At 38.5% G+C, this 25282-nt stretch overlaps 1 protein-coding gene and 1 pseudogene across 1 annotated transcript; both read right to left on the bottom strand.

Moving 5' to 3' along the window:
- LOC118558391 overlaps positions 1–5791 on the bottom strand; it is a 7946-nt pseudogene extending 2155 nt beyond the window's left edge.
- Positions 5792–9736: 3945 nt separating this feature from the next.
- On the bottom strand, positions 9737–17813 carry mep1a.1 (meprin A, alpha (PABA peptide hydrolase), tandem duplicate 1). The gene is made up of 14 exons (XM_012856191.3): positions 17382–17813; positions 17280–17304; positions 17109–17153; positions 16971–17011; positions 16705–16780; positions 15018–15135; positions 14218–14393; positions 13895–14116; positions 13641–13787; positions 13308–13523; positions 11799–12263; positions 10109–10282; positions 9933–10015; positions 9737–9852 (listed from the first exon to the last, which is right to left on the bottom strand). The coding sequence occupies exons 1-13, from the start codon at positions 17433–17435 to the stop codon at positions 9966–9968; spliced, it is 1809 nt and encodes a 602-aa protein (XP_012711645.2). The 5' UTR covers positions 17436–17813; the 3' UTR covers positions 9737–9852; positions 9933–9965.
- Positions 17814–25282: the final 7469 nt, after the last annotated feature.

Below are 25282 nucleotides of genomic sequence, written 5' to 3'. Positions count from 1 at the left end.
CCGCTGTAGATGGCTGTGAGAATGAACGTTGCTCCAACCGTAATCTTGACCTCTGTAGCACTGGCCCTCGTCCCAGACTGCTCCTGACTGGCAGTCGGCTTGTTCCAGCGAGTACTGTTGTCTATGTTGCAAATTGGTAAAGAAATTAAATCAAGGTTGAACAACTCAGAACATTGTTATACTTTAATAATGTCGGACCACAACTGATCAAATGTATAAACTATGGTTTTGATCAAGAAAGGCAACACGGTGCAGCGAAATATAAAAACAGCCCAGCTCTTTAGAAAACGGGACAAGGTTAATAGAAAAATCTGTTGAATGACAATAAGTGCTGTTAGTTTTACCTAGTGGAGGAAAAACATCTAACCCTGAAATTAAATAACGTGCTTTAATTATTATCTATTTCAGCAAAGGAATTAGACCAATCTGCACTTTCAATATTAATTAAGTGATCAACAGGTATTCAGGTTTCAACAGCTAAATTCTCACCTAAACCCTTTTTAAAATTTTATGTCACAGAAAGCGTAACATTTCCAACTTTATGCACCTTTTCACTCCTCTCCCCCATTGCTGTTTTTGGTTAAACAGTTCTCTTTCAAACCCCAATGAATCATGGGATAGAATAGCCATAAAGGATGTCGGACGCATCCTTCAAATCTAGGGAAAAGAAGGCCACATTTGTGGGCCGCATTGAAGAAGCCTTGGAATTACTAACCGACCTACTAACAGAGCTCCTTGACCTATCAATTAAATACGTAAACGGGTCGTAAACGACTAAATTTATCTAGTAACTTTTTACTATCTCTGCCTACCTGTGGGAAGCTTCTCTCTGGAAGACATCCTCAGCGTAACATCTGGATCCTGATCCAGCATCACAACGGTGGCCTGCCTGTTTTCGGCTGGCCACTGCATCACTCCGTCGTTTTCCCCCCCTGCAGAGATGCACGGTCACGGCAGCATAATCCGGGTAATCACTTTGTCTTCCATTGGGGTAACGCTGACTCCAAATGAGTAGCCCTCCGAGCTATAAACGCATTTGCTTTTAACAGGCGTGCCGAGGGGAGTGGTGGCAAGAACACCGGTGAAGTTGTGGATTTGCCAGACAAAGACTGGGGCACACAGTCTCAGTGAGAGTGATGTCATCGAGTAAGATGGCGCCCGTGGAGCCGGATGATCCTCTGATTCCTTGGAAGATGTAACGGAACTTTTTGGAGGCTTTGAGAGTTACATGAGCTATTTTCCAGGCATCATCTCCATCACCTAGGAACCCAATAAAAGTAGTTGTTATTCTTAAAGGTTACTTTATCAGTCACGTGCTAAACCCAGTCACTAATAAAACCAAAGTTACGGTATATTATTGATCTTCCAGATTTAATGCAACTTCATTTTCAATTCAAGTGAAGTATACCTGTAATGTGTGGATCTTTGTGACAGTGTTCACAGCCCTGTCCCGTCATCACTTCTGATCCATATCACCAGTTTGTCCCCAGCTCTCCTGTCATCTTGTAGAAGAACTGGAGGCACTGTTCGCCTCTCTTCGGATAGAGGATACGTGACTCCAGCAAGGCACTGCTGCTGCCGGCTGCACCAGAAGATGTGTCAAACTTCATAAAGTAGCCAGAATCTGAAAAAGAGATCATAATTCGGTGAACGACACATGGTTATTTGTGTACTTTTATTTTGCTTCAATGGCTTTGTCGCCCTGCTTTTATGACTTTGAAACCTTTACTGTACCTCTGCAACGTCCTCCCAGGGTATGATCTTCATTACTTGGACTGCTCAACGTCTGGACCCAGTCTGCATTGTCCTCCTCATTCTGGATCATTCCACAAATTTATGAGCTCAAAGGAGCACTGATCCAAGAGAGTATGTGTTTCAGCTGAAACATGCAACACCAAGCAAAATACAACTTCAAAAAGCAGGGACTTCTCAACCTCCATTTTAGACTGAATTATTCAAAAGCTACACTATTGAGTGTCTATAGCGTTTAACTGAGACGTATATCACACATTGTTTGATCTCCAGCTAAGCCTGGCTGACACAGATTTTTCCGACAAGTTAAAATTGTATGGTATGAGAAACAGTATATGTCACATATGCACCACAACCACCGAGGGGTGACCCTGTCTCAGGCCTCTGGTGCCTAACTCTACAAAACACGCAACCTTTTGTTTTTACACTGATTCGCTCACCTCAGCAACCTGAATGCTTGGAGTGACTTCAACAGCAGAGAAGACATATTTCATAAGTAATTCACATTATTAGTTTATTTTTTTATTTTAGTGTTGGGGAAATTCCTTGTCTGAGAATAGATAATTAAACATTCAGCCAAAGATGGTCAGGCCATCATTAAGAAGGGGGGGAAAGCAATATGCTCATGCAATATACACAACAGGACAAAATAAATACCATATTCCTTCAATGTAACAGGACTTGGACACTGCACAAGAATTTTCATTTCATAGCTTTAAAGCAACATTTGTAAATGCATTAACATGAATGACAAAAAAATTTAAAACAGAGTTACACTATTTCCATTTTTCAAATAAAGATGAAAAGTTATTTTGTACAGCAACTAAAAGGATATAAAAAGAGCTGGAAATTATACTGTGCTTTTTTCTGTGCTACACATAATACACACACTCAAAGCAAACATAATACAATATTGTTAATGTCTAGGGAGATTTTTGTGGTGTTTCATATATTTCTAGTGCTTAGTTGTGCATAAGAAGACTCTGAACCCTTGTATGCAGTATTAAATCACAAAGCATTATAGTGAGCACAAAAGCAGTAATGCTCCACTTGTGAAAGTAAATCTGTTGGGCTCTCTTTGGCATTAAGATCGCAATTCTGAGTGCTACACTGCCAGACAGGACATGTAAAAAAAGAATTAATTCCCAAAGCATGTTCTTGTTTTGTTGTTTTGTTGCAACCCACTGGGTCAGTCAATTCCATTTGTTCCAGTTTTAGCTGCTCAAGTATGAGAGATGAAACAGGGAGCTAACATGTTTTCAGACTTTGATGTTTTAGCTGTTGCACTATGTCACTTGACAATTATCTGTTTAATACAACTCATTAGGTTTATTTACTTGCTAGCTGCTTGCTAATTACTAAATTAAATAGACTACAATTGCGGCATTAGTGTGGGGGTGTATTTTCTCCTGAGACTATAGAGGTGACTGATGACAAACCCTTCTGGTATTTTCATATAAAGCAGATTTCTGTTCTAGATTCCATCCATTCGCACTCATTAGGCAAGGCAAGGCAGGTTTATATATATATATATATATAAAAACACTTTTCAGTAACAAGGCAATGTAAAGTGATGCTTTAAAATAGATATAGAACCCTTGTTTGACCTCAGCCAGCAGTGAAAACTTTTACATTGTAGAGAGTGGCTCAGACACATAAAGATATCACTTATCTGATGAATGAACATTAGGAAATCTGTAATCTGTCATAAAGTATAAATACCCACCACAGTCATACATGCGGTTAAGCCTGGTGATGTCTACTTCACTGAAGTCCAGCCGCTGACCAATGACATCATTGAAGTATGGTATGGTGGTTGTAATTGTGGGGATGCTTTCATTCTTGTTAAAGGACAACGGTCTGTAATGCATGATGGACTCATAATCATACGGGGTGTTCAGATCAGTGATGAAATCGTCCTCATATTTCACAAAATTGTGCTCCTTTCCTGTAGAGATAGAGTTACAGTGTTACCAACATGGGAGGAATATGATCATGAATGATCAGTAGATAACCTGAAGTGATATGCGGTTAAAACAGCATGGTCAGCACAGATAGACTACAGTTTCAGCTGTGTGTAAGTTCATATCTGCAGTTTAGAAACACTACAGTTTTTTATCCAACTACAGGAATGGTGGACGAAGAAACATCTGAAAAAAGGTTTTACGTCTGCATTGTTTAACACGATACATAGCTGGAACAACTATGAGCCGCGACGTCCAAATATAAACATAACTGGCAGGACAAAAAAATAAGCTGGTTAAGTCCTAGCTGCTGTCTGTTTTAAATTCATGCTTAAAGTAATAGAGTTTAAGCATAATTTAATTAAATTATGCTATGTTTCATGAGTAAGAATATGCTGGCTATTACTTTTCCAAAGGTTCTACTAATGTTCCATTCATATGGTAATGATAATGTGAATACAGGAACAGGATCTGTAAGCTGCTGTTTAAGCTCTACGTGTCATTTTTACCTGTGTTTTATTTTTACTTTGGATACTTTTTTTTAAGTGTTTTTATTTTTGAAAGATTTATTAATATTTTCTTCATAGTTGAACAAAGAACAAAATATTTTTTTGTTTTCTTACTATCATGCATTTATGATATCAGAATCTGTTTATGTATTAATCCATCAATCCATCATCACAACCGTAATATACACTCCAAACAATGTTAATCAAACTAATTAGCAAAAATTACTGTGCTACAAAAGAAAAAAACTGAAAAGTTCAACTTCAAGTTGTTGGCTACACACATCTTCACTGCTTGGATAGTTCTATCAAATAGAAACTAAAATTCTTCTGCTAAAACACCTATGTTCTGGAAGCAACAGGCACCTACCTTCTTCAATCTCATCCCACCAGATTTTCACATAGTCATCTCTGTCTGAGCGGGACTGCTCATGGTAGAAGCCCAAAGCATGGAGAAGCTCATGTTCCACTATAGCCTTGGTGTCACACCTGGCTCCAATGGACACGTTCTGGCCTGTTCCATCATCTCCAACATATGACCAGCAGCTGTTAACGGTCAAAGCATTAAATCATGATAAATTCTTCTGTTTGTATTGAGTTACTATCACTGAGTTTGTTTTGGGTAATTTAATTGGATAAATCAGCACCCTCGTCGTGTATTACTTAACCACTGGTCCATAAACTTAAGCAACAAGCTAGCTCCATATAAAACCAGTCTCTCACCCAGAGAGCTTGACGAAGGATATGTAGGTGGACTCTCCCTCATAGGGTTTAAAGTCCACGCAGGATCTCAAGCGGTATTCCTCAAATGCTTGAAGGATCACACCCTTAGCATTTAAATCTAAATTTCAAAGGAAGTCATTTCAAAATCAGGACTGTTTTATGAAACTATATTCTGGCAGTTTGCGTTAAGTGTGCACAGTGTACCTAAGGAATCAGTTAAGATGTAAGGTATGGGGAACTTCCATCTTCTTGTTTCGTCAAGGATTGCGTTTCTTTTTGGCTGCAGAATACATAGCAGGCACTGAATATCAACATGTGAATTCTCGACCAACACGTCGCTCCGCAACCCTTACATTGCACTTACATTGACAGCAATGTCTCCCTCAAACAAATCTGTCAGTCCTGAAATGTCAGTGATAAAATGATAATAGTTTGTTAATAAATACTTAATGCCATTGGACTGCATTAGTGCAGGGGGGAAATAAAAGAAAGGATACCTCTGTTAATTTCCAGAATGTCATCTCTGAGTTCACCAGCATCTGCTTCATCTTCTAAACAATGAAGACAGTATTAGAACAAACAAAAAGTTGTAAATACCTTGATTACTGTGGATCATAAGGTTTCTAGAGACCAACCGGTCAATGTCGGAGCAGCCTGCACCTAACACACAACAAGATGGTCTTCTTAATATGAATGCTCAGGCAAAACATTAATGTCAACTTTTTATAGAGAACTGAGATTCTTTAATGCCCCTTACCTTTAAAACAAGAACAACTCCAATCAGAAGAGCAATTTTTCTTAAACTACTTCCAGAGCCCATGTTGAACCGAACAATAACAAAAATGCCCATCAAGAAAGCGGCCGTGGAGGAACTTTGATCAGGGTGATCATTTGTAATGAGTAACAGATTTTAACTGTGTCCTGTGCAGCTTTTACAGCTGACATGGCATCAGCAGTGCATGACAAGATGGGTTGTTATGGCATGTGGAGGTGATAACTGTCATAAACTGTAAGACATCTACCAAAGATGTGTACAAAAAAAAACCTACAGAATGATATGAAGCCATTTTGATGTCTGCAAAGCTGCAAGTTCATTATAACTCGGAGTTCAGACCTTTTGGTGCTTTTGTAGTTAGAAAGCTGAATCCTCTTTTGTCTAATACAGTTTTAAATTAAGGCAGTACTTTCTTCAAATTGTAAAATCCAAATTGTTTTACCTCTGCTTTTTTTGGTTGTTTACTTCATATCTGCACCTACACATGGTAGGTGCAGATAAAGACAGGCTCAATTTGGATGTTATTTATTACAGGTGCAGAACAGTGATGAGTAAGTAAAATGTTTAGTACTTTAGGAGTTGATATGACCCAAGTAGGTATAATGTCATGCTTTGGGTTTTGTTTTTGTTCAGTCACTTCCCAGCCACCACTCCAGACCATTACCGGATCCCTGTGGTACGCGTTTTATTGACAGTGAGCTGACAGGAAGAGGGGGAAGACAGGCGGCAAAGTGCCACGAGTCGGAGTCGATCCTGGGCCGACCGCGTTGAGGACTAAAGGCCTCCTAATATGGTTCGCGCTAACCGCTAACCCCACCACCCCCCCCCCCCCCCCCCCCCTCACCCCTGCGGACGCGGGCGCTCCCCGGAAAACAAAACTTGCCAAATCCCGTCGGGAGAAGGGCGAAAACATGGTTTCCACCAACAAAAGCCTTCAGAGCCGTTCTCTGATGTTCTTTTAATGAAACAATATTAGGTAGATTGGACAACACGGAAGAAATAGCAGCATCAATGTTAACGCTTGCTTCCTCAACGAGCCGCCATTGCTATCAAAACAGTCTCCCGTCATGGTCGCATCTCCACTACGTCACATCTATGAAACTCCAGCCCTGCGTCCTGATTGGTCAGACAATAAAATTGGTTGGAGAAATCACTTTCTATGGGAGATGTCCCAGATGTATGTGAGTGAAGCTAGGCAGAGCGACATACGTCTGGCGAGAGTCAGTTAGTAATGTAAGGCATTACCACTACAGTTTCAGTAATATTTTACTCGATACAATTCTCAGTAACTGAAGTTACTTTGCTTTTTAATCCAAAATTGAGAAATGCTTAATTGGCACCAGATAAGATTATCCACAATTAAAAAAAAGTAATTTATGCTTGTCCTGGAATTTGATTGCCTTGTTTAGATGACTGTAGAAAGGGAGTTTGAGTTATCTCTGCCATTCATGCAACAGATCTAACATGCTTAGGCTATACTTCTCATTTCAAGCAGTGAGAATAACTAAAATGTGGCTTTTTTAGACTAGAGTACTTCTTTTGACCAACAGTTTAGACAAGGTAAGGTTACACAGCACAAGGCTTACAAGTTGAGTTCACAAGCTTAGATCGCAACACTTGAGTTTGCGATTTTCCTTTCTTTTTTAAATGTTTTACAGTATTAATGTGAAAACCAGATTTTTTATTTTTACATTTTTGGTATTTACATTGATCAGGTTTGTGCACTGTGGTAGTGATGGTGTAAAATCACTTAAAATGTTAAAATGCTTATCAGTTTAAATGTCTAAATAAATCATCTATTTGGATTGTTTGTCTTTGAGTTATTGTCACTGATTCATAGCGGGCAATCTATTCCACCAATAGAGTAAATAAGTATACTTAAGAAGGGCTCCTTGAGTTACTGAACATTTCTCAGGGCAGAGGTTTATATTGGGGTGTCTAACATAAAGTCAGCATATCTGTTGACTGATTATTGAAGGAGTCTCTTGCTTTCAGATAGTGTACATGAAGGGATAGAAGAAAAGGGCTCTTAGAATGAAGTATTTTGTAGTATTTTGAAAATACAAAATACGGTATTTTATTTTGATACATTTTTAAGGTGGGTATTTGTTATTTTATTTGGAAATACATTTGATGTATTTGTGCCCATCCCTGGCAGTGAGTAAGGAAGGAGGTATGAATCCTGTCTTCCCTGGATGATGTGCCACAGTTTAACAGAACGCCAGACCAGGTGTAACCTACTATGAAGACAAAAAGAGACAGAACAAAAAGTTAAAAGCTGAAATGACGACAAACAATGCAAATTGGAGAGCAATAGGAGAACTTTTATTAATGGTATTCAGATGGAGCACACAGCTCATGAGGATCAGAGTTGTCCATCTCTGGTCTTAGCCCTGGGACAGTATTCTGATTCAATCTTTTAGTAAGTCAACGCACATCCACATACACTACATGTACTCGTTTACTTTGTGCCGTAAATCATGTTGAAGCCCTCCCATTGGCATCCAGGTCCCCTAATATTAGCCAAATCAGACTTATGCGGTATTAGCTTAGACGTCATCCGACCCAGTGGAGATCTGATGGACCTTGAGGGTGAGATGCAACACACATCAGAAGAGTGACTATCTACCTTGGCATTTGGCGAATATCATTATGTATTTCATTTAATTTATTATTAATGGGAAAACAGTGACACAACTTTTACAAAACATGAAGTTATTCTGGCTGCACAGTGGCGCGGTGCGTAGCAAGTGATCGAAAATGGATGGATGGATGAAGTTATTCTTTACTTTAATTTCAATGCTTCGCTTTCTAGCCATTGGCTGTTGTACAGTACTGTTGTAAAGTAAAGTAATGCATTTGTTCAGCTCCCATTTGACAATATTTTCTAGAACCACCTTTGAATTTGGTCGCAACAAAAAAGTCTCCTGGGGGTTTAATTCTACAAGCTTTGCACATCATGAGGCATATATGTTTACCTTTTCTTTGCAAAATAGCAGAAGCTTAGTCCAACTGGTTGAAGACCATCTTTGAAAAGCAACCTTCAAGTGTTTCTTAGCAATAATTTCTTAGCAGCATTTATGACTGGAATTTGACTGGACCATGCCAATATATGAATGTGGTTTAGATTTAAACCGTGCCACTGTAGTAATGTATGTTTAAGGCCATTGTTGTGCGTCTCCATCTCAGTAAACAGTCTTTTGTAGCTTCTTCCAGGATTTCCCTGTATTTTGTTCGACCATTAGTGGCAGTTGTGTGCAGCTACTCTTCCTGGGGTCCATAAATTCAACAAAACAAACAGAAAAAAAAAACAAAATACAAATAAATAAAGCTCATAAATCAAAAACCTAAATAACATATGCTGTTATGACGGGATGTTTTTCTTCCTTCTCTAAAAAGTTTACATTAGTGAATGCATACCATACTATTCTCAGATTAAATACATATACATACAAATATATACATATATACACTTATGCAATATGTATATAACAAATTGCATATATAAAACATGCATAACCGAATCCAGCTTCTCTGTCTCTTCTGAAGTAAAACATCCCAACAGCATAATGCTGCCACCGTTTCCTCGTGAGGATGACATGTTTGTAGTAAGGGTCAGAGTCCGTTCACCTCCACACACAATATTTCAAATGTAGGCTCATCCTTCTCAATTTTTTTCACTTCACAGTTTTGAACAACTTTGTTGGTTTATAACAAAATCCCAATAAGGTACATGGGCATTTGTGGTAAAAAAAAAATGTGACAACATTTTACATTGACTCAAAAGAAATAGCATGGCATGTCACACCTTTATTCAAATATAGCTAACTCTAATTAACTTTAAATACACAGCCAGGCATGGACAAAGAAATTGCTTTCATTCATTCTTGAACAGGTTTTACCAAGATCTGAGTGGTCATTTATATTTTAATTCCGTTAGAGCATCCATGAAAGCATCAGGTCATAACCAAATCAAAACAAATGCATGACAGCTATTTATGGAACAACAAACTGAATGCTTGCTTAAGCCTTTTATTGACATTTCATAATGCATTTTGATTACATCACACTTCCTGTGCAATTATCTTCAGACTTTTCTCCTCATTCCAGCTGAATGTACTCCATCCAACTGCTTCAGATGAAAACAAACATTTCACAATAATATCTGTGTTAATCTTATATAAAATAATAATCAAATTTGTATGCACTTACCTGTTCAATCTGTTTTAAAAGCCCTCTATGACCTCATTCATGCGACACAATGGGATCTTCTGTTTTAATGAGCGATGTTAGGTCTACAGAGAAGAAACAGATATGTCTTATTTGCTTTGTAGCACCATAAGAATTTAAACTTTTACTTATCAAGTGTAAAAAAAAAAATCCTGAACCTTCAAAATCAGTGAAGATGATGAGGTCATCATTCTTCAGGTAATTGCGCCGCCTGAGGTCAAAGTGCTTGATGAAGTTCCTCCAGCCCCATGAGTCCCCTCTGTAGCAATCACAGGAGGGGTCGTACTTGCCCACCTTGGAGGGATTGTCCCAAAAGAACTGTCCATCTGACGCTAGAAGCAACAAGAACAAAATTACAGCGCCGAAAGGGATTCCACAGCTTAAATGATGCTGTAGAACAATCTATGCTGACAAGTAGCTGAAATTATACATGCAACAGGAAGAAAGATCTTGCAACAATAAAATTCCACATTTCTTATCAAAGTCTGTATCCCCAAATACAATCCAATTAAATGCCAGAATATTAAGTTTGCACCCAAGTGCATTTGCCCTATCTCCATCTTAGCCTGCCTTTACTCCCCTTAGAATCTAAACCCATTCTTATCCCAATGCTTTCTGGTTTTTGGAATCAGTTCTACATTAATGACATTAATGTTTGTGTTTTCCGGTCCACTAATTATGACAAAATAGAGCTTAAAATCTTTTTAAGGAGCACTGAACACTGTTTCCAAGAGGGAAAAGACTGCAATGTTGCTGGGAATACAATATGAACATTGGTGTTCACTGAAGCAGATGCATTGCAGAGGATCAGGCTCAGTGTGGCATTATTTAATACTGTTTTATTAATTAAGCAAACCGGCATTATGATAGATCTGCAATACTGCCGGTAGATGGCAACACATCTGTTTATATCTGGTAATCGCGTCCGTTGCTGGGGCTATTTTTATCCACAAAGAGGACCATCAAATCATTATCAGGATGGAGGCTTGGTATATATAACTTTATTTTATCACGATTAAACGTTTTTTTGGTCATTTTTTATAAGCATATAATGTGGCTGTATACCTTGCCCAAAGACCAACACTGTATGATGTTATAAGCCCACTATATACATATGCACTCTATATTAGGGCTAGACGATATGCAAAAAAAAGCATATCGATAAAATGCAAATCATATTTATCGATATTAGTAATTATCAACAAATTCAAAAAACTTTTTAAGTGCAGCCCTGCCCATTTTATGTTGTTGCTTAGCGACCTATTTTTATATATAGAACACAGAAACACTGGATTCAAACTCAACCCTTTATTCAACCAACTTTTTACCAAAACTGCAAGTTTTTAAAAAAGAAAAAAGAACGTGTGCTCTCTGAACTCTTTGAAGGGGGCAGAGCTTGGTTCCTGGGTCTGTGTTCTGATTGGTTGGGACGATGTAATGACTGTAATACTAACCTACATAGCTAGAATGCAAAAGGAAGGTAATTTGTTATTCTATTGAACTCTTTGTAGATCATTGTTTATACGATATACGTCTATCGATCAATATATATCGTTATTGAATTATCATCCAGCCCTACGCTATATAGAGGCGAGGTACACCCTGGACAGGTCGCCAATTTGTTGCAGATATATATATATATATATATATATATATATATATATATATATATATATATATATATATATATACATACACAACCTCTTTATTGCTGCATGAGGTATGAAATAAGTATTTCTTTTGACGAAGTAAGACAGCAGTATGAATATTCTGCTGTCGGGTTTCTTAGTTGGGGTTTCATGGTTTTTGTCTTTTACCGGTTCCCTCAGGGCAGCGAGACATACTTACTTGTCCTCATATCAGTGGTGAGACTACGAGCAGAAGACATCCTCTGCAAAATATCTGGGTCCTGGTCCATCACCACCAAGGTGGCTTGTCGATTTACAGCTGGCCACTTCATCACAGCGTCATTCTCCCCACTGGCCAGGTGGAAGTACAGCCCAACATAGTTTCCAGTGTAATCACTGTGACTGGACAAAGGTATGACACGTATGCCATAACCGTAGCCTTCGCGGCTGTAGAAACGAGGGCTTTCAATAACAGTGTTCACATTAGCTGTTTCCATGATCCTGGAAAAGTTACGGATTGTCCACACAGCGTTTGGGCAACGGGTCTCGGTCAGGCTGATGTCATCTATGTAGATGCCTCCAGCAGAAGCTGTAGGGTCTCCACGTACGGCTTGGAAAGCATAGCGGAATTTAACCCCTACTTCCAATGGAACGTGGGCGATCTTCCATGACTGCTCGGAATCCGCTAGGTAGAAAGCAAAGGTTAAGGTCACAAAACAGCATAATGCATTTTAATTTAATGAGATTGTTCAATATGATCTCTTAATCAACTTTACATATATATGTCTGGACGTTGATCTAAACAATGCCATCATGCCTCAAGCTGTTGAGTAATGTTGTTCTTCTATAACCATATAATATAATATAAATATAAAAAGCATTACCAAAGCATGAAGCTGTCACCACCACATTTCACCACAGGGATGGGTGTTCACCGCATTTTGCATGTAAAACAAAAAGTTAAGTTTTGCTGGTTGAGGATTTTGTGTAGAGTGCCAAATATGGTTGGAAATAATTTGATATTTCCAAGAAATATTGTTCTTCCTTCTTGGAATAAGGTGAAAAGTTACACCTTTATGTGTGTATTGATTCTTACCCTTGAGCCAGAAAGATAATAGCCTAGTATGCTCCTGGATAGGGGTCAAAACGTTTTCAGAAAGAACTGAGTGAAAGTTAGGTTGCCTTCGATTTACGCCTGTTTGCTGTTGCGATGACTCAGATAACTGAGAATTTGCAGAGGCATCTTAGTATGCCATTTTGAAAGAGGTAGCGGAACCATTTTTCTCTTGTCTTGTTAGCTCAGTGGTGAGCTCAGTAAACCGAATTGACAACATCAAGAAACTGCTAAAGTTATCATCCCATCATATTATTAACTACATGTTTCCAGCTTTATAATTTCTCTGTGCATGCAAGGTAACGCTAACAATTAGCTTAGAATAAATTCTAAAGCCCAAGTTTGTTTAAACCAGCCGATAGAAATCAATCAAAACGATCAGCCGCAGTTATTTAAATGTTTCAACCTTGACATGGCATCAAAATGGTGTTGGAAAAGCTAACTATTTGATAGTTTTTTAAAAGTACAATCATTTGAATGCTATTTATCCAACTGTGCACTTGTGAAAGAATTCAGACCCATACTGTCTTGATGCAAATTGTAAAAGATTAGGAGTCTCACTGCTTTTCAAGGTAAAACTCCAGTTAGCAACTGTAAAGGTTGTCCATTATTTACCATAAAAAGTATGTATTTTCTTCATTCTGCGGACAGTGCCTGTGCCATCGTCCATCTTGGTCCATATGACCAGCCTGTCTTGAGAGCTTCCAGTTATCTTGTAGAAGAACTGCAGACACTGGAGCTTCCTTTTAGGGTAAAGGGTTCTTGATTCCAGCAGAGCAGACTGCTGAGGGTTTCCAGTCCTGGTATTGAAGTACATGAAGTACCCTGCATCTGAAAACCAGTGAAAGAGGAGTTTTAATTAAAAGAAAATCTAAAGCGTTTCCTTTTTAACATTGTCTGAATTTTGGTTTTGGCTGGATTTTATAAGTGAACTAGTTCAACTCTGACCTCTACATCGTCCCAGAAGCGTATGATCCTCATCTCCTGTGCTGCTCTTCATATGGACCCAATCAGCATCATCAGTAGAAGACTGGATCATTCCACAGATGCTTGCATACTCAAAAGAACATTGATCCAGAAGGGTCAGAGGGCCAGCTAGGGTGAAACAAAATACCAACTTGACAACTTGGATATCTATATCTGGAGCTTTCCGTTTGTAGTGAGCAGGTCCATAAGAAGCTGCCTTTGTCAAATATACATACAGCAGTTATACATTCGGTTGAGCCTAAGGGTGTCAATCTTGCTAAAGTCCAGGTACTGGCCGATGATGTTGTAGAACTCTGGAATTTTGGTGGTGATGGTGGGAATGGATTCATTCTTGTTGAAGGAGAATGGTCTGTAATGCATGACAGATTCGTAGTCATATGCCGTGTTTTGATCGGTGATGAAGTCATCGTTGTATTTGTTGAAGTTGTGCTCGAGCCCTGTGGAGGATTTTAACTTTGATTCAGACAACCACAAGATTTTAAAAGCACTAACCACAAACTATCTTTTCATCCTTTGAACATTTAGGTTCTAGAGGTACCTGGTGTCACCTGGTCCAGCCAAATATCCACATAGTCATCTCTGTCTGTACGAGACTGTTCGTGGTAAAATCCGAGAGCGTGCAGCAGTTCATGTTCAATTACAGCCTTGTGGTCACAGCCTGTTCCTAAAGACAAGATCTGACCGTTCTGCTGGTCTCCAACGCTGGAGAAGCACCTGACAGGAGAGAGACACTTGGTTGAAATTCATTTCACTCCTTCAAATTCAAACTTAAACAGACAGAAAAGTCAAGTACAATACATTCTACTTGTGCTTGTGTCTCAGAGCGGTGAAAAGGTATTTGCCTTCTTCCAGATTTATTGGGTTTTTGTTTTATTGTCAGGTCTAATGTTTCCAACCAAGAAAAGAAATTTCATACCCATTAAAGATAAAGTGAGTAACTACAAAATTGAGAGCAAAAAGATCACAAAGATCCATCTCAGGTTTACCTCAAGACCTTTGGGAAACTGTACTCTGGATGGTGAGACAACATTGTCAATATTTGAAAGGTATAGGCCTAATTATAAAAAAATATATAAAAGAACTCAATGTAGACGGTCAAACATGATGGTGGTAGTGTGATGGTTTGGGGCTGCTTTGCTGCCTAACGGGTCGGTTTCAAGTTTATATGATGATCTGAAACAATCAAACTGAATACAGTTGTTCATGGCGTAGTTCGTATCACTTCCACTGTTTTGGCAGATTTGACGAAAGGTTGGATAAACAGTTGAGTCAGGGAGCTTTCAGCTATTGCTCCATATTTTGCACATCAATCGAACAGAAAGGAGAGCGTTGCCATACCCTCCCCTCTTTTCAAACTTGATGTAAGTCTTCTCTCCCTCATATGGCTTGAAGTCGACGCAAGACTTGAGACGGTACATCTCGAACGCCTGGTGGACGCAGCCTTTTGCATTCAGATCTGAATAGAGGAGCCATAAACAAAGGACACAGAAGGTAATATAAACTTATATATACTTATATACTGATATAGCTTAGAATTACTGTCACACTTGAGTTGGAACAAGATTTATATCATTGGAAATACTTTCCTTTAAAATATGTAAAAGGAAATGGCAGCATGGTCAAGAACTATACGATCATCAAATGTACCCGAGGAAGACTGATGGCTTTTATCGGCACTCATAGTCTCTAAAGTTATTTATTGATGTTTAAAAGCAAGATATCTGCTAATAATTTCTTGAGTCTGATTCACAGTCAGACGGGAAAGGTAGTCCAGTCTGACTTTTAAGTCCTAGAATAAAAAGGTCTAGAAAAACTGCAAAGATAAGACCAGCTCCCTTCTATTCAAGCAATCCCCCAAGAAAATTTTAATAAATAGATATTTAAAATATCAACATTACCCTGTGTCTAAACAACACCAAAACACAGTTAAAAAGTGAATGGTGAAAACACTTTCACAAAAAGAAGTTTTTTTATGTCTAAATATGGTCAAAAGATGGTCAGTTGTGATCAAATGCGCTAACCAAGGATGACTTTCAGAATCTTTGTTTAGGTTTGGATGGCTTATTTTAAAGATATTTTTTCTGAGCTGAATAACGACAGGCCAATCTGAAATATCCAGTAAATATGTGAGTAGATGATCAGTGTTTGGGTTAGGACTGTCAAAAATCCCATCAACAGAATATATTTTGGTGGGATTGTTTAATTCGGAATGATTCTGATCCAGATTTTACTGCATCATCTTACTCGGGTATTGTTTCCAAGATATAGAGTTACTCCAAGACATCAGCTCTTTTGAAAGTGAGCCACAAAGTTTGCTTCAAAGAGTTATAAATACCAACTCGTTCTGCCAACACTTTTTTTTTTTTTTACTTGTAATGCAATCAAACGAATTTAGTTGTCATACAATGCTTGTATGATTTGCCTTATGGTATTTAATGTCTTTATAACATGAGGTAACTAAACAGCACTGTATGAAAGAGCTCTCACTGTGCTGTACTGCAGGTTGCACTGAACCTTTCTTGGTTTCCAGGAACTTTGTGTTTCCTATCAAATGGCTCATAAATTACTTTTTACTTTTTTAGAAAATAGTATTTTAGTTTACTTACTGCACATTCATTCTCTCTCTCTCTCTTTCTCTCTCTCTCTCCCTCTCTGCCCCCTTTTCCTGGTTTCCTGTTTTTTATTCAAAAGTTAATTCATGCAAACATTTGAAACTAAACACAACTGACTCTCTGTTTTCATTCTGTTGAGGAACTAATTTGAATGTATGAAATATCGACCAATGTAACTTTTATGTGCATTCCTATTTCTCTACTCTACTAGTTGATGTTTAGAGGCTGTTTTAAATAGTTCTATGTTAATGTACTGTTATTGCATTTATTTCTCCGGAATTTGTTAATTAATTTTTTTCAACTTAATGAGGAATATTTCAACTTAATGAGGAATGAGTAATATGAGAACTCAAAAAATCTTGAAAAAACTGATTTTCTATATGTATTGATACAATCACATTAATTTAACTCACCTAAATCATCCCCAAGAATGTAAGGGATTGGAAATTTCCACCGATATTTTTGGTCAGTCAGGGCATTCCGTCCTTTCTGCAACATAAAAGCTCAGTTTAAAAGTCATTTAAGTAAAGCAAGATTATTAATCTCATCAATCGAAACACATAATAAATACCCACATCTCTCAAAGAGATGTTGCACTTTAGTCACTAAAGAACTGGAGAGCCAACAGCTCCCAATAAAGTAATTTATGTTAAAGAGAAATCATCTGGTTACAACTTACAGGAATCAAAATGTCTCCCTCAAAGAGGTTGGCATCGGAGCCTGCAACAAAATCGTGTTATATTGAACATTATGTCAATTAATCAAGATTCTCTCTTTTAAAGTTTATGTTATAAAATCATGGAACATCCTTTTTTACCTAAGTTTAGGATAGGGTTCTCATCCTCGCCGTTCTCATACACCTCTACGACACATACACATAGGTTTGAGTCTTTGGATGTACCTCACAAACTGTATCCTATTATTATTGTCGTTATTATTATTATTACTATTATTCATAATAATAATAATTTCCCCCTATTTTACATACCGTGTACTTGACTGCGATGTGGTATCTGCACAAAGCAAAGCAAGTATATGTCAGTGCTGTTAACATCAGTAATAGTACTCATTGCATATATTCAGTACTTACAGTGAATGATGTGGTTAAAACCACAAATCCAAGCAGAAAGAGTCCTCTCTCCATTATGATTGACAGTGAAAGAATAAAGGCTACTGCTTTGGTTAAAGCATGGACTCTAATGTCTTAGAAGAGATCAGGTTTATGGCGGCAGTAAAGACTAACCAAAGGACTTTGACTCAGGCAGTTACTGATTGTTGAGGGGTTCTCACATGTGCACTTGCTTGTTTGCTATTGAACCACATCTGATAGCACATTATCTAATCTAATTGTTAACATCTCCTGGCCTCCCTTAACTCAGGTCAAATAAAATGACAGCTTAAAAAGGTCATGAGATATTGTTGAGTCAATTTAAAAAAAAAACATCTCATGAAAGCTTGGAACCCCCTACTGCTATATTTTCTTGTAATAAATAAATGAAACATGAAAAGGGAGACTCAATAATTCAGATTAGCAAAAAGTAATAAGGATGAGTTTCTCACAAGAGGAAGCTTGGAGATGGGCCTAAAATTCCCCAACACAGATTTCTATATTAAAAGCTGCACCACAGCATGTTTGAAATGAACAGGAACTACTCCAGATGACAGACTACAGTCAAAAAGTAAGTTTGCTCCCTGCTTACTGAGCTGGAACAAGTTTGGGCGTCAGAGTGAGGGCACATCCTCTGCACCAACAACATGGGCCATCCACCAGTTTCAGAACACGCCAAGGCAAGAACACAATGGAAAGTACACCAGAGACTGGCCAAGAATCCCTGGATTGCGTCAGATGGGCCTTCAGCTTCACCAGGCGTCTACCACAGCGACTATGACGTTTCCACTGGCAGTAGATCTCTGGAGGTTGGCGTAGTTGAGCAGGGATTCCCGACAGGGAATGGGGGAAACTGTATGTTCCCATGTAGCCACATTATTTACAAACAGCCTTAGATCTGGTAATGTTCGGCAATAATACACCAGCAGTGACTTGATTTCGCTTACACCAAGGCAAGGCAAGGCACATTTATTTATATAGCCCATTTCAGTGCAAAGACAATGCTAAGTGCACCAAGGGTCAGAAACAACAGGAGACTGACTAAAATTGACATTAAAAGACAGCCTGCCACATGCATCGGTGCCATCTTGGGAGCCACATCTGGGTCATGTGCATGCGTACAAAAGCTTTCAAGTCTTTAAAGTCACCTAAACACACAACAAGGTTTAAGTGTTTTGCTTTAAAGGTATAGTCTGCAATTTTTCCTGAAGGTTTCCCATCCCTTTTTAGATAACTGTGCATGCGCAACACCGTCTTAGCCGATACCTTCCGCTCCTCTGGGGGATCGCGTGAAATGGGATGGGCATTGATTTAAGTAATTTCAACAGCATCCAAAAATGTTTTGTTATCTAATTTCAGCAAAATGCCACCACCCAAGAACAACAGGACTTACTGTGTCCTTACTTTTCTTAAAAAAAAGTAACGTCATTGTAACGAGGACAACACCTCTCATATTATTAATAGAATAAAATCAGAAAGGTGAACGGGTGACGACTGATGTATGGTGGATTTTTTTAAGATACTTTTTCATTATTATTACCACATTGACTTTAAAGGGATGGGTTGATTATTAGCTGCCATAGAACACCCCAGTAGTGTTCTGCACATTTATATGGTGAAATTCTACTCCATAGTAACTGAGAGGTGAAAGTTTTTCCCCATTTATTTTTAAAATTTGCCACCTTTATGCTCAGGAGCTGTACCTTAGACATGCATCGCTGAATCTATTTGTATGTTTAGGAGCAGCAATGCCGCAGCACAAACAGAAAAAGAAGAGGATGGTACAGGGCTGGGGCTGAGGTCTTAAAATAAGTCAGTGATCGCTTTTAATGTCAGGTTCAGGGTATACTATTAACAGACTTGACAGTGTATCAGCCTAAATACATCTGCAAATCAATTGCTTAAAATCTTTATGTACAAGAAAAGCCTCCACAAGATGCTGCTTTTTTCAAATCTTTTTAAGTCAAATCCTGATATTGTATATTACCATATGTAAGGTCTTAATGCCATGCAGGGACATCCTGGGTTTGAGAGAGGAAGTCAAAGTGAGGGAGAGACAGGAGCAGACCAACAGGTAAAACAGAGCAACACGTAACAGGAGATATTTCACAAGGGTTCACAAAAAGTCAGAAAAATGGGACTGCTTGCTTGTAATAAGTGCTGTCTTGTGGCAATAGCAATGTTTACATGTACAAAATGTCGCGATCAGATTGCAATGTATTCGGATTAACAGACAATAAACAATCAGATTGTACCGTTTATATGGTCACACAATCAATTAATCTGATTATAATGTACATTTATATGCACCTGGCTTTATTCAGAATAGAATCTGATATGCACAGTTATGAAATTTCCATAAACAAAACACAGAAGTACTTCCGTCTTTGCTGAGTAACAGAAAAAAAGTAAACAAAGCAGTATTGTACGAGTTGCGACAGGTTCTAACTATGTTTGAAACGCTACTAATAAATGATCATTTATTTAGTAGCGAAAAGGTTGAACCTTTCAATAGAAAGGTTGAATCGGGAGCAGATACAATTTTGCGTCCCAACATATTTCCTCCATTCAAAGTGAAAATACATCACGTGGATGTGGAGCAAACATTCGCACTCAGGTCAGTTTGCCACATACAGAATAACTTGATACTGACAAGCGTTTTATATTGTTGCGATATCAACTAGGTCAGGTGGAACGAACTGCTTAAACGGATGCCGATCGGACTCTCAATAAACATAAACCACCCTTCTCTTTCTGATTACAATTTAATTCTGACTGAGCTTAATCTGATCAAAATATTCTGTTTGGCATGGTTGGTGAAGAAGGCCCAACAACTCTTCTCCCTCAGGAAACTGAAAAGGACTGGACTTTCCACTAAACTGCTTAAAAATTTCTACAGAGCTACCATAGAGAGTGTGTTATGTATCAGCATAGCTGTGGTATGGGAGCTGCACAGTGCAGGAGAGGAAAGACTTAGCACGGGTGGTGAGAACAGCGCAGGGGATTGTGGGATGCCATCTACAGGATTTGGACCCAGTCTATGCAGAGCGAGTCCAGAGAAGGGCCAGACGCATCTCCCCTGATCACACCCACCCAGGCAATGCGCTGTTTGCCCCTCTCACATCAGGTAAACGCTTCAGAAGCATTAGATCATGTGTTACAACCCTATGTTACAATCCATCTAATGTTAAATATCTTAAAGTCCATCATATGTTAGAGTCTGTCGCTTCATGCTTGATCAGTATGAGGGATTGCTGCAAAGCCATGGACAATGCAGACGACTCTCCCTGTAGCTCTACGCTTCTCCAGGAGTGAATGCTGCTTGTCAGGACTTTGAAGCAATCAACTGGTTCCCTTATATAGGACATTTTTGACCAATCTGTATAATCTGATTGAATTTGACTTTGTAAAGTGCTTTGAGATGACATGTTTCATGAATTGGCGCCATATAAATAAAATTTAATAAAATGTAATATCTAATTGCACACTTCTGTAAATAAAGCCTCAAATTATTGCACAAAAGTAACTTATTGCCTCATTACTTTATGACGAACAACTAATCTTTGTAACACGGCTCATATCACTTGCGAAGGGACTGATACCAAAGCCCTCGGACTCTGATATGAACTTTTAATTATTTTTACCTTTTTTATCATTTGCACGATCTAATGTGAGAAAACATTTTTTACACGTTGTTTGTTGTATGTACTCTAAGCTGGAGTATCCTGAATTTTTTTTTACCACGGTTACACACGGTGACAATAAATAATCTTTGAATATACACACGCTTGTGCAAATTGCTCCTTGTCCTTTTCATTCCTGTAAAATTGAACTCAAGTTCAGTTTTTTCATATCCCCCCAAAACTCCTGTATAACAGAAAGAAAACCTCCAGCAGAACCTGAACCAGTGTTAATGGCCCTCTGCCCCGATCGGCCAGAAGTTTATGCAGAGTAGACACAAAAGGAACACATAAGGACTAATCCAGCAATACTTTCTATGTGAGAGAAAAGTAAAAAGTTAGTTGTAGTGGCTCCTGAAGTGACTTCATCGAGGAGAGAAACACATCAGACGAAGATAAAAGAGAGAGCACAAAGACAGAGTTAACCACTGAAAGACAGGTGATATACAGAAGGACAACATTAAGCGGCTGGCAGCAGTAGCCCAGCTGACACTGCCTCCAGCATGTTGTCAAAGCTAAACAGAACACCAGGCCAGATGTAACTACTGTCAAGGAAAAAAACAGAGAGAACCTAAAGTTAAAAGTTGGAATAACCACATTCATGCTATATTGGGGAATAGTAGGAGAAGGTAGCAGTGGGGGAAATAGATCTTGATGTCCTCCAGCAACCTAAACATATAGCAGCATAACTACGGAGATAGCTCAGGGTAACCTAAGCCACTCTAACTATAAGCTTTATCAGAAAGGAAGGTTTTAGGCCTAGTCTTAAAAGTAGACAGGGTGTCTGCCTTATAGACCAAAACTGGGAGTTGGTTCCACAGGAGATAACTAAAAGATCTGTCTCCCATTCTACTTTTAGAGACTCTAGGAATCACCTGCAGTCTGAGAGCGAAGTGCTCGGTTAGGAAAATATAGGGCAATCAGAGCTCTGATATATGATGGAGCTTGATTATTAAGGGCTTTATATGTGAGAAGGAGAATTTTACATTCTATTCTAGATTAAACGGGGAGCAAATGAAAGGAAGCTAAAACAGGAGCTCTCTTTTTAATTTTTATCAGAACTCTTGCTGCAACATTGTGGATCAGCTGAGTAGTTTTGATTGCATTTTGTAGACTTCCTGATAATTCAGCAGTCCAGCTTTAATAAATTGATTTAATCTTTTAGCAGCACTTTAAGAGTCCTTAAGATCTGATTAGACATGCTGGATCCATGGAGAATTCTGTGCTAACTTTGCTATGATTGTGCCAGAACAGACCAAAAGCAGACCATAATGGAAGATGATTCTATTTTAACTGATTTTAATGTGGTCTGCTGTAAAAGACAAACCATAAAATCCATCCATTCATTGACTATACCCACTTATCAATGCAGGATTGCAGGTGTCTGTCTCCAGCAGTCATTGGGTGAGAGTTGGGGTATACCCTAGACAGGTCACCAGTCCATCACAGGGCAATGCAGAGACACACACACACACACACACAATGGCAATTTAGAGAAACCTGTAACCTAATGGTGTTGGGTTATGTTTTTGGACTGTGGGAGGAAGCAGGAGTACCTGGAGAGAACCCAGGCGTGCACAAGGAGAAGATGCAGCCTCCATGCAGAAAGACCCCAGGTCAAACCCATGGTTCAAATCCAGGACTTTCTTGCTGCAAGGCAACAGTGCTACGAACTGCACCACTGTCCGCCCCAAACACAAAATATATCTAAGAATTTCTTCAGCAAAAATCACAAACTAGCAACTTTCAGTGGTTGTTGTTGTTCATCAGCACAAACAACTGAAACATAAACTTTTAAAAAAACATTTCATGGACACTATATTGCCAAATGTATTTGCTCACCTGCCTTGAGCCGCATACAAACTTCAATGACATTCTATTCTTAATCAAGAGGGTTCAAAATGGTGTTGATCCCCCCCGCCTTTGCAGCTAGAACACCTTCAACTCTTCTGGGAAGGCTGCCTACACGGTTCTGGAGGATTTTAATGGGAATCTTTGAACATTCTTCTAGACTTTGTGAGTTTATACACTGATGTTGGGAGAGAAGGCCAGGCTCTAAGTCACCACTCTAATCCATCCCAAAGGCTATCAGGTTGAGGTCAGGACTCTGTCATGTTAGGAGAGGAAGAAGCCAGCTAGAACCTTAAGCAGACATGATTTTAGACACGTCAAAATGAGGCTTGTCATCCATACAAATCTCCGGGGCAGATCTCCCAGGTGAGAGGGGGAGCAAGAGGATATTCCGCAAGAAAAGTGAGGGGATTTTGCAATGAACATGGCTGAGTTTACTGCAGTCATGCCAGCCCTCAATTTGTTTTGTAGGTCATGCGATCAACTTGCATTACAGTAGTAATGCCTGAGACTACTTTCCAAAATAAAAGCAATGTGTTTGACGTGTATCCACCTATTTTATTCTTTCTTCTTTTTTTTTTTTTACATGGCATTCAACACTTTAAAATCAATAACGTTTATTCCTCCTTTTTCTACTGATATTACTATGTCGTTTTTTCTGATCACATGTTTTTTATTATTCCAGATGAAATTGTGACAATATTCTTCAAACAATTGAGCCAACTGTCAAATATTTGTTGATTTTTTTTTTTTTTTTGTAAAATGGCTTGAATATTTGTTCTGTCATTTTCAGTGTGGTCCTTGTTAATCATTATACCTTACTATTTTACCTCAATTTATCACAAAAACTTGTAGACCTGTATCTCTCTATCTAATATAAGAAAAATCACATTCTAATATAAACAATATATTTTAATCTTACTTGTGAAAAGTTATCCCTCGAGCCCTGACGTCAATAGTCCGTCGATTTAAACAAAAATACGCCGCACAGTGCTGAGGTATCATTAGTGTGTTCTACTTGAATCAGCAGGTTAGGGTAGCAGGTCGACCGCCCCAAGATGGCGACCGTAATTCCTGCGTCGCGACAGTCAATGCGGGGTCTACTCATATTATGTCTATGGCTGGCATGACTGCAGTAAACTCAGCCATGTTCATTGCAAAATCGCCCCACTTTTCTTGCGGAATATCCTCTTGCCCCCCTCTCACCTGGGAGATCTCCACTGAGATTTGTATGGATGACAAGCCTTGTTTTGCCGTGTCTAAAATCCAGTGGTGGGAAGTATCGAAGTACAAGTACTTCGTTACTGTACTTAAGTACAATTTCCGTGTATCTGTACTTTACTTAAGTAGATTTAATAATGGATACTTTCTACTTTTACTCCACTACATTTAACAGTAAGTATCTGTACTTTCTACTTCACTACATTTCTATACAGCGTTTCGTTACTAGTTACATCCAAGACGCATTTCGGTTTTTTGATTTGTTCGTTAGTTTGAAAGTATCCAATGGCGAGAGCAGAATCAGTCCGCTGAACCAATCCAAAGCGGGAAATAACCATTAGGCCCTCCCTCAAGAAGAGCAGCACAGTACGCAGGACCTGCAGAATCATTAACTTCCAGAATGGAGTCCAAGGATAGTCATCCTCCAGAAGACCTGCCCCACCCATGGCCTTATTTAAAAGATTTCTTTGGGTCAAAAAACACTTCCTGGAGATTCCAATGCTGCCTTTGCCTTCCCCGAAAGCATGAAATTCTATCTTTCAAAAATTCACCATCAAATTTGAAAAAACATATTGAGGTAAGTTAAGTTGCTAAACGCTATCGATATCGATCCCTGGAATTCTGATGCATAGAATAAAATATCTAAATCTAAACTGTCACAGGGGGTAAACACAATAAAAACATGCTTTATCTGCAGCATTGCTCATTAAAATGGTACATTACTGATTTATTAAAACTAAATACGATAGGTACACTTAATGACATTATATAAGCCGTTAGGTATTATGGTTGGCAAGTACTTTTACTTTTAATACTTAAGTAGTTTTAAAAGCTTGTACTTTCTTACTTTTACTTAAGTAAAATAATAATGTGGTACTTTGACTTTTACTTGAGTAAATTTTTGTCTGTGTATTTGTACTTTTACTTAAGTACATTGTATGAGTACTTTCTCCACCACTGCTAAAATCCAATCTGCGTAAGGTTGTTAAGACATTTTATTCTGGAAAATGTAGCGCTTTTGTCACAAATAAGTAACCACATCCAGTCTCAGAATATGAACAAACGAGCCTTTTTTTCCCTTTCTGTTTAAAAGCATTTTTGTTTTTTTGTTGCTGTTTTTTGTTACCCGAA

The sequence above is a fragment of the Fundulus heteroclitus genome, unplaced genomic scaffold (genome assembly GCF_011125445.2).
Source record: "Fundulus heteroclitus isolate FHET01 unplaced genomic scaffold, MU-UCD_Fhet_4.1 scaffold_127, whole genome shotgun sequence".
Taxonomy (NCBI): domain Eukaryota; kingdom Metazoa; phylum Chordata; class Actinopteri; order Cyprinodontiformes; family Fundulidae; genus Fundulus; species Fundulus heteroclitus.
This window is presented reverse-complemented; position numbering and strand designations above follow the sequence as displayed.